Raw genomic sequence first — 10,110 nt, forward strand, 5'->3', positions numbered from 1 at the left:
TGAGATGTCGACGCGCTACCGCGTCGGTACAACATTAACAAATTGAGGAATGCGTTGCCTATAGCAATTGTGAAACAACACGCGAAACTTAAAGCATCATGCAGAAATTATTTGATAGATTATTAGGAACAATGTAATGATGCACTATTTTGTGGGAGCACGTCAAATCGAACTATGTTGAGTGTGGTTGATATTTTTTCCAATATAGCAACGAATTATAGTGTATAGATGGTGTGTAGGGATTTTTGCGGAGTTTAAATCACAACCACCATAGTAGGCCTTATAAGGCAGAGCGAGTCATTTACAAAACATCGTGTCTGCAAATATCTTTGCAGATGTTCAAAGTCTATAACTCTCTTGAAAACAGAGGAAGTTTGTACACTGCAAACCATCAGATCACCAGATATTTTGGGGAGTCATACTAATCCTAATCCATTTACTGCTAAGTAGTGCCAAAGCTTACAGCTTTTAGAGTTTTTTCCCTTTTGTTTGTTTCTTGTGATGTTTAAAAACCCCCTGATGTTGATTACAAGTGACCTCCCATCAAGTCCATGTCAAATATAGTGTCGTGTGCCGACATGCTACGCACGTCGTATTTGTCATTATTGATCAATGTATTGATTGACAAATTGTAAAATGCAATTTTAAGTGTACACGAGTTTTGCATTTCGAACATCCAATGCAGAAAGATTAGCTTGATTGGACATAGATAGACATGTAAACGAATCTTATTATGTCTAGAATCACATTTGTCATCTTAAAAAACACATGAGAAGTTTGGTTTCTATTGATGTCCTTTATATGAAACTGCTTTGTTATTGAGAATTTTGTTTTTTTCACAGCATTATGAACCAAGCGGTTCAGATCAATATTTTGGGACTCCTTTGAGATCCCCACAAAATGGAGTTTTGAAAGGGCAGGATGGAGGTGATCCAGAAAAGTGCCAAAGAGAGGATGGCATTATTAGGAGTTTCCAGTTAAGATGGGTTCTGTTCTGGGTAGATAGACATACGAGAAATGCAGTTTGAATGCCGACAGGATCCCTCCGTACCCTCCTGCTCCTAGTACAGATTCGAAATGTCATTTCTAAACAAATAAGTCTGATCTCCTTCAATTCATTAAAAAAAGTCTCAATGTATACTAGAATTTATGATTTTGTGTTGATCGAAATAAAAATCCTCGGCTAGCTCCCAAAAGTCTCATACTATACCAAAATTTTCGAGTAATTAATCACACGGGTGTTCACTATTTTTGTACAACCACAACGGCAAAACTATCTTTTTTTGGCAATTAAAATGATCAAAACCAGACTTGGGAACAAAATGGAGTATGATTAATTTTCTCCCAGACTCTTCAGTTTTATACATTGAAAGGAATGTTGCGATGAAATTCAGTTCACAGTCAATCTTATATGATTTTTGATATTTGAAAACACGTCGATTTTCAGTTTTGATAGATTGTTAAATTACTTTTGTTCTATTTTGATCGATGATCAATCTAGAGAAATATTTTTTATGCTCTCTCTTTAACTATAAAATGCAAGGATTTTGATAGTTGTTTTTTGTACTCATTTGTTGAGAGTAAAGAATAGAAAGATATGTTTGTGGTTGAAATTTTTTCCGCCCCCCACCCTGGGATCGAGTATTGATCAGTAAGGAATAGAAAATGTGTTTTCTGCTTTCTCTTTAACAACGATGCTATATCGCTGCTTTGTCGTTTATATGACTGCTAAATGGGCTTTCGGAAACTATGCCCCTCAAAATAAAGTGTTCTATTGCTCCTAGATATAGTTTCCTGTTCACTAGTTTTGTTCAGAAATACAACGGTTGTTGTTTTTTTTTTTTTTGTGATGTTTCATTTTCTCTCTCATGATGTGCTTGTGGTCTGGCACATTTTTCAACTCTTTTGCTGGTTTTTGCATGTTCTGCTCTAGCACCTTATTGGCCAGCTTGGCTTATTTTCTTCTTCTTCTCCCTTTCTTTTTTTCAGATATTTTCTTCGCGTGTACCTTCTGACATTATGTGCACATGTAGAAAAAATTTAGTGACACCGCATTACGTAGATACAAGTGCAGTGGTCTCTGACCACACAAGTGTTTTTATGGAGCTCACTGTTGTGCCAAAAACAAAATTGAAGCATCCAACAAATATCTAGGGACAAATCTCTAGTGAAATCCAAAAAAGCGACACAAACTCTTGGTGGAACCCTAAGAGATGAACAAAACCCTAATATCTAAATCCTTGAACAAAAGGCCATCACCGTAGGAACCCCCAAGGTCCCTATTTATAGGAAAGCACTAAATAAAATTAAACCGAACAGGAATCCTAGTCAATTTCCAACAAATCTCCACATTGACTTGAATTCCCTTGAACTCAACACTATAGCTAATCCTTTCCTTCAATCGCTTGCCTCCTCCAAAGGCCCCCCACGGGGCAATCACCAACAGCACAAACTAGCAAGGCTCAAGCACGCCTGCTTGACCTTGTACACACGGCTCAGGGAATCCAATCGCACATGCCTCCAAATTGAGCTTCCATCTTCCAACAAACACCTTCCACCCAATGCATCCCTCCCGGATACACACGAAGATCTGCTCAAATTTCCCATGGAGTTAATTACCGACTCAGAAACCCAGTCGCGCATGCCTCCAAATTGAGCTTCCATCTTCCAACGGGCACCTCCCACCTAACTTATCCCTCTCAGATACACATGAAAATCTGCTCAAACTCCCCACGGAGTTAATTACCAACTCCACCATGGAGTTAAAAACCCAATACCGAGTGAACCTCGAATTCACTAATGAAGAACCCAAAGATGTAGCACCCACAATCGTACTACCATTAAGCACATAGAGGTTATTCGATTTCCAACCCTTCATCAAAACACAAGCACCCTTTGAAACTCTCAAGACTCCACCTTCAGCGGTATGCTTCCAACCCAAAGAGTCAAGAGTACCCAAAGAGACAAGGTTCCTTTTCAAATATGGTACATGTCGAACACCAAACAATGTCCTCACAAAACCATCATGCATTCTGACTTTAACTGTTCCAATCCCAATAATTTTACAGGGCATATTATTCCCCATAAGAACTGTATCACAACTAACCAATTCATAAGTATTGAACCAATCTTTATTCGGACATATGTGGTAAGAACATCTGGAGTCTAGAATCTAATCGGTATCCGAACAAACATTATCGACACTCACAGAAAGAGCCAAAAGTGAATCATCGGAATCATCTTCAACAATACCAGCAACACCCTTCTCTTCAAACTTGTCCTTTTTTTTTAACCTAGGACAATTTCTCACCATGTGCCCGTATTTCCTATAGTAAAAACACTTTACTTCCTGATTTGTGGAACGAGAGCCAGAAACCCCTCTACTGCCATTATCCCTCTCCGATGTTCTTCCTTGCACCATCAAACCCTCAGCATCGAAATCACCACCCTCACTGGATACCTTTTTCCTTAATTCTTTCGAATACAAACTAGACTTAACATCCTCCATGGAAATTGTATCCCTCCCATACAATAAGGTTGTAACAAAGTGCTCATAAGATGCAGGCAAAGAACACAAAAGAATAAGGGCCTGATCTTCATCATCAATCACAACATCAATATTTTTTAAATCCATAATAATTCGATTTAACTCATCTAGATGGTCTTTTACGGGTGTACATTCTCTCATATGAAACGTATAAAGGCGCTGCTTCAAATACAACAGGTTGGTAAGAGACTTCGTCATGTAGATGCTTTCCAACTTCAACCAAATACCGGCAGCCGTATCCTCCTCGCCAACCTCGCGAAGCACATCATCAGCTAAACACAATTGAATCAAATTGAGCACCTTCGCATCAAGATCCTCAAACACACTATTCTGCATATCAGCAGGCTTCTTCGATTTCCCCAATAGAGTCTTGTGTAATCCTTGTTGAACTAGCAAAGCCTTCATCTTAATACACCATAAACTGAAGCTAGTTCTCTGCCCATCGAACTTCGCAATTTCGAAACAAGTCGCCATTGAAATGATCACTAATTGCACAATATGCATCGGAAACAAAAGTCTTAAATTGAAACCCTGAGCTCTGATACCAATTTGTTGTGCCGAAAATAAAACTGAGAATATAATAAATCAACAAGCGATAAATAAGAACACAAAGATATACGTGTTTTCACTCAAGTACAAAGCAAGAACGTACTCCACGGGGAAAGGAGCGAGAGGATTCACTATAAACGAGGAGAGAAACAAAGAGCCGGTTATACTTGTAACTCTACTAGAAGCACCCAACAGATATCTAGTGACAAATCACTGGTGGAACCCAAAAGGGAGACAGAAACCCTTGGTGGAACCCTAAGAGATGAACAAAACCCTAATATCTAAGTCATTGAACAAAAGACTATCACCCTAGAACCCCTAAGGTCCCTATTTATAGGAAAACATTAAATAAAACTAAACCGAATAGGAATAGGAATCCTAGCTAGTCAATTTAGGAATTCTAGTCAATTTTCAACACTCACCACACTAGTGTCTACAAAGTAAAAAATGTGGTGTTAGAGCATCTCCAACAGACTCGGGTAATCCTCATGTCGGACAAAAGGGCGTGAAATGGCCGAAAAAGGAAGACCCATCAGCCTCGCTTGGAACTCGCGTTTTTGTCCACCGCCAAAACTCCTCGCCTGTTGTGGCGAGGTTTCTAGCCCCTCTCTCTCTCTCTCTCTCTCTCTCTTCGGATCCAGTCCTTTGAACAGTCAGCGGCGGCGGCCCTATTTCTTGGCTACAGATGGAAGACCGGTCAACCGCACCACTCCATCCGGCTAAGTCAGATCTCGCCGTTGTCGTCATTCGACTGTCACTGTTTGAGCTTGACTTCCTTCGGTGGTTTTTTTAGTTTCCCGGTGAGTTTGATCTGTGGGTTTGTCGAGTTTCCAAGTGATATGTGGCTGGATCTGGTTTCCCGTCGTTTATATATGTGTACATGAGTATATATGCATTTATATATGTGTGAGTATGTATAGTTTTTTTTTTTTTTTTTGAGGAAAATGACTAGACTGTTGGGTGTTACACTTGTTTGGTGGCTAGCTAAGAGGGAAATCCAAACCAAATGGCTAAAATTTTGGTTAGGCTCCTGGAGATGCTCTTAGTAGCATTAATGCTCTTGTGCGAATCTTTTAAGATTATCCCAGTTGATCATCTCAATGAGAGTATTTGGAAGAGCAAAAAGATAAATCAAAATTACAAATAAAAATCATATGATGAAAGCATTATTGGTCCAAATCGAAAACGTACAGTAAATGCACATAAACGATCCGGAAAAAGTAAGCAAATATAAACGAGTGAAACCCAACAGTTTAAGAGAAGTCGAAGACATGACTTAGAAAACTGTGAAAGATCGGTAATGTGGTCCTAACATATAATTCATCCAGTTTACAATGAAAGCCTTATTGGTCACACCATTAATCAAGTTGATTCCTGTTTAATATCTGTGGTGGCCTCGGTTACCCTCTTCGGTAACCTAGCCAGGTGGTTCGAACCGATGCCTCGGGAGATTCCATCCAGCATCTTGGTAAAAACTAAATGATCCCGACATACTCTTTGGTTTTCCGCTCGATTATAAGCCTTCTGTACCAGCTTCGGTAACTATCAGCAGTATGCTATATATTCGTTTGGATGTTCCCGAAGCCGCTCAATAGAAGTGGTTACACCAGATGGGGACCATGAGGATTATGTGGCAAATGTAATCATTGGGATCAGATCTGGTAATGTGCTCCATAACCGTTTTGCTCCACTCGTCATATATGACGTCACTCGAGGTGGTTATCCAAGCGTAACCTCCACGCGCTAGCTTAAAGGCTAAGTAAACCTAGGTCTATAAATACGAAGGGATATACGCTTGGAGAGTTATGTCATTCTTCCCTAACCTTAGATCTATATATATTCTCCCCTGAGATCTAACTTGATCGTCGGAGGGTCACCGGGCTATCCCCAGCCCTAGTGACTTGTTGCAGGTCTAGAGTGCAGGAGAACAGATCAGCGGAGGGAGAACCCTAGCCCAAGTCAAAGTCAAGGTCCCGTCAAATTGGACCCCTACTGTATCCATGTTGAAGGTCCATGGTGAGCATTGCCAAGGTGATTCGATTCTTGCTTTCTTCCAACATTGTCGAATGGAAGGTGGGTGTGGTCTCTCGGCTTAATCGAAGTGTGTGTGTCACGACCCAACCCAAAAACACATGGGTCATGACCGGCCAATGAGGTTTACCCACTAAGGCCTGTGAATTAAATAGTTTAGAAATTTTTTGCTCATTAATCTATAAATAAATAAAAATACTCGAGTGTAACAGAAAAAAGCGAAAGTGTGATAAATTAACCAGAGCTAAGTGTAAGATAGGTCGAAGTCATTGAAAACATCTTGAATTAAACATAAGCATAATCACGGTCTTGGCCACAAGTCTAGCACAACCGTCAACAAAAGATACAAATCTGAGTTACAAGCACACATGATCCTACTATATTATTGAAACTAAACAACAAGCATTCAGGCTTCTTCGGTATTGAAGAGGTTCCTGAGAGTACACAGCATAGAAGAGTAACAATATTAAGAAGCGAGGTCTGGAGAGGTAGATAGATAGGACTACGTCTTCCTCGATCAGGACCCTAGCTTTATTGTGAGTGCATCAAGCGTGTTCCACAAAATCATAAATTACCTGCAACATTATGTACAATGATGTTTTAAACATTAGGCTAGTGTGGCGCAAGATATGACAAACTTACTAGTTTCCATGAACTTATAAGTCAACTAATTCATTTCTCAAAGTGTAAATCTTTATATCCAACATTTTAAGCCCATGTTGCAAACATTTCATTTAGCAAAAAACAGCTCAACTAGGCATATTCATGACAATCACTTGTCAAGTGTTCCATCTCATTAACAACCTATAAGCAACATATTCAACGCCCACCAGTAGTTATGGAGCGACCCTAAATATAAATATTTGGCCTGACGTCTCCGACGATCATCTGGCTATGATCCCCCCTTATTTACTTTGCCTCGCTATTCACTTGCCCTAGCAGCCGGACACCGTTTGAACCACGTGCCATTAATAGTTATGAATCCCAACAAATTTTCAATCCGTTTTCATATAAATCGTGGCAATTTTAAACGATAGCACGCTTCTTTTTTTTCACGTGGTTTGAAATCCTTGCAAACATTTACCATATTTTCAACACAATGTACATGTGAAAACATTAAGTTCTACCATTAAGCCAAAACAAAGCACGCTTGCTTCTCATCCGAAAATTCTAGTAAGTAAAGCATATACAAGACTCACCGAGAGCGTGCCGAGCAAACTTGTTAAACGTGCAAGCTTACGGGTTTCCCAAGTTCGGACCTAAACACATCAAACCAAACTTATTAAGGTTCACGATAGGTCAAAAGTTTATCAATGCCGTGTAAGGCTGAGCTATCCGGTATGGTTTCTGAAACAGAGCAGTCCCGGGAAACCGATGAAAACCAATATCAATTTAACTCAGAAATTTATGTAATCTTACAAGGACATAGACAAAGATGCTAGGAAGACAAGTTGTGGAGAACTCGAAGGCTAGAAATGCCCAGAGGTAGGGTGAAAATTCAACACACCAAAATCTTGTCAGAACTGGACCAGGATGGAAAACAAACGAATTCGAGGCACGGATTCTGAGTGTTATTTTCTGTTCATATTTTCCCAACATAGTAGATTCAAAAACAAAAAATTTGGCTCAAGAATAATGCAAAACGGAGTTTTATAGAGTCCTAGGAAATTTTCGGTAGATTTGACTGATCGCCGCACGGGTACCAGTCGTGCAGACTGGTTCTGGTCTTCAAACAGAGGAAAAATGACTTCATTAATGGGAGTTCTCAAACTTAAGTCTAAAGTTTACCAAAGTGGAAATGGAAAACGGGAAGAACTGAGATTAAAATTTTGAAGTGCAATTAAAGATACTTGTTCTCCCCCCCCTCTCTCTCTCTCTCTCTCTACCCAACTAAGTTGAGGAAAGTTTTGGTCAGGAGGAGTCCACGTAGGAGGAGAAGAGAAATGGAGGGAACGGATTCAATAATTCTAAGTACACATAAAATCGATCTACTCCGAAATTACCAAAAAAATGAGTCTATACCATAGATTTAACTTAATTTCGTCATCGGAATTTAAACTAATTTAGTCAAAATAGATTTAAGTTACACAAACTACTTTAAAAAATAATAATAATGCTTAACCTTTGTAACTAATTAAAACAACTCGATTTCTAATTCTATCTTTGGCGTTATTTCAATGTTTTGTTAGTGTATTTAGTTCTCTCTATGTTTCATTAGCGTGTTCAAAATCAATATGAATATTTTTTCATGGATTCTGTATATCTCAAATACCAGTATATAAAGAGAAGAAAAATAGAATGCATGCCGATTAGATTATAATAGAATATATCAAATCTATGAATGACGATGTTTGGAGTATTGTACCATTCCTAAACTTACCCTTGCTGTCAATTACACGTTGGACTGCCGAAGGGAGTGACTCCAATGCAGGACAACCTCGTATTTGCACTTTTTTCAAAAACGATCCTTGGAAAGCGCAACCCTGGGGGCAGAAACTCGTCAAGAGTTGCAGCTTGAAGAGCTCGAGGGAAGTTAGTTGAGGAAAGATGATTATATTTGTTCTGATCCCGTCGTCTACTTCTTCTTCCTCCCAGTCAATGACTGCTTCCATCGTATCACAACTATCTATATATAGTTGTTTTAGGTTCACAAGAAATCTGGCTATGAAAGGTGAGACCAAAATTCTCAAACTGCCGCATCCAGACACCTGTAGGGATGTCAAATTCTGAAAGCCTTGAGATATTGTTGGTGGATAATTCGCCCAAACATGCCTCAACCTTGGTAGCCCGACAAGTGTCAAAGAAGCTAAGCAAGGGAATATTGCTATGGCTATATTCCCATTGCCTTCTCCACCAATATTTAGTTCGCCCAAGTCAAATATTGCTACTTCCACTGATCCGCACGAGTATACCTCAAGTTGTTCTAGCTTTTCCATGCATTCGATCAAATTAGATGGAAAAAGAATATTCGACAACTTGTCACATTCACAAACCGAAATCTCCCTTAGTTTTGCTTGAAGATCCCTGGGCCATATTTCTCTCGGGTCTTCCACTGTCCACAAACGCAATTCCTCTATGCTAGTCAATGCATCCTGCAATTAATTAAATCCACTACGTTAAGAAAATCACTGCACCTAAGTCCTAACAAACTAAGAGTATATAGAATTCAAATAAACTCACTCCATTGAATGTCTCAGTAAATATGGTCCAAAGTTTAAGTACAGTTAAAAACTTCTAATTTTAAACAAAAGGGCGGCCATTAACGACAACGTTTCATAGAGATATATACTTTTTATTTGATTCTTTAATCTTTTTCAATCCAACAATACACTTACTAATTACTATTAGATTTGAACATTATCAAATATTTCCTACAATCTCTTATTACAATACACATACTAAATATAAGAATTGAACAAGTCCAATATTTCCTGCGATCTCTAGCTTATTTTCCATAACAAGGCAGTTTAAATCGATCTTTTCTGTAATCCCGTTGAGCATGTTGTGAAGATGAATTTCGACGGGGCTTTCGACCAACACTGAAAATGCGGTGGAATTGGAGTTGTAGCAACAGATGGTCAAGGGAATTTTTTAGTGGCCCGTTCTTGCAAGGTGGAGGCCGGCCACTGGAAATGCAAAGTTGTGGAAGCCTTGGCGCTAAGAGAGGCCGTAATGGTTGCTCTGATGCTCTCTCTTAATGTTACGTACAGAAATGTCCTAATTGAGGAGGACGCGAAGGCTTTGATTGACATGCTCAATGGGCATAAGCATTCAACAGGAGGAAGCTAGGAATTAAGGGGCTAAGCATTCAACATGCTCAATGGGCATAAAGCACAGTATTATTAATCTATGATTTTCGATCGATCAAATACAGTGCGGGGCTTTAAGGTCAAGCTGTTTCCAATTTGTTTGCAGTATGGGTAACAGAGTGGCGCCCCAATGGAAAATTATTTAGTACTCCCGGTGTGTACTCCTTCCCCTCA

The 10,110-nt window shown here is 39.3% G+C and overlaps 1 protein-coding gene and 1 long non-coding RNA gene across 4 annotated transcripts in view; one reads left to right on the forward strand and one right to left on the reverse strand.

Annotated features, from left to right (window-relative positions):
- Positions 1 to 6,390: 6,390 nt before the first annotated feature.
- Positions 6,391 to 10,110, reverse strand: part of LOC131324432 (disease resistance protein At4g27190-like) — an 82,202-nt gene continuing 78,482 nt past the window's right edge. Inside the window, exons 3-4 of one of the 3 annotated variants that reach the window (XM_058356398.1) lie at positions 8,508 to 9,219; positions 6,391 to 6,702 (exon numbers count right to left, since the gene is read on the reverse strand). In XM_058356398.1, coding sequence (XP_058212381.1) covers positions 6,692 to 6,702; positions 8,508 to 9,219 — 723 coding nt within the window. In that variant the 3' untranslated portion in view covers positions 6,391 to 6,691. Of the gene's footprint in view, positions 6,703 to 7,324; positions 7,387 to 8,040; positions 9,220 to 10,110 lie in introns of those variants that run through there. The other 2 variants (XM_058356397.1, XM_058356396.1) reach the window with 2 other exon arrangements.
- Positions 6,698 to 7,712, forward strand: LOC131324435 (uncharacterized). Its single transcript, XR_009199336.1, has 2 exons — positions 6,698 to 7,580; positions 7,613 to 7,712. It is a non-coding gene; the product is annotated as an uncharacterized LOC131324435 (long non-coding RNA).

This window comes from Rhododendron vialii, chromosome 4a (assembly GCF_030253575.1).
Source record: "Rhododendron vialii isolate Sample 1 chromosome 4a, ASM3025357v1".
Classification (NCBI taxonomy): Eukaryota; Viridiplantae; Streptophyta; class Magnoliopsida; order Ericales; family Ericaceae; genus Rhododendron; species Rhododendron vialii.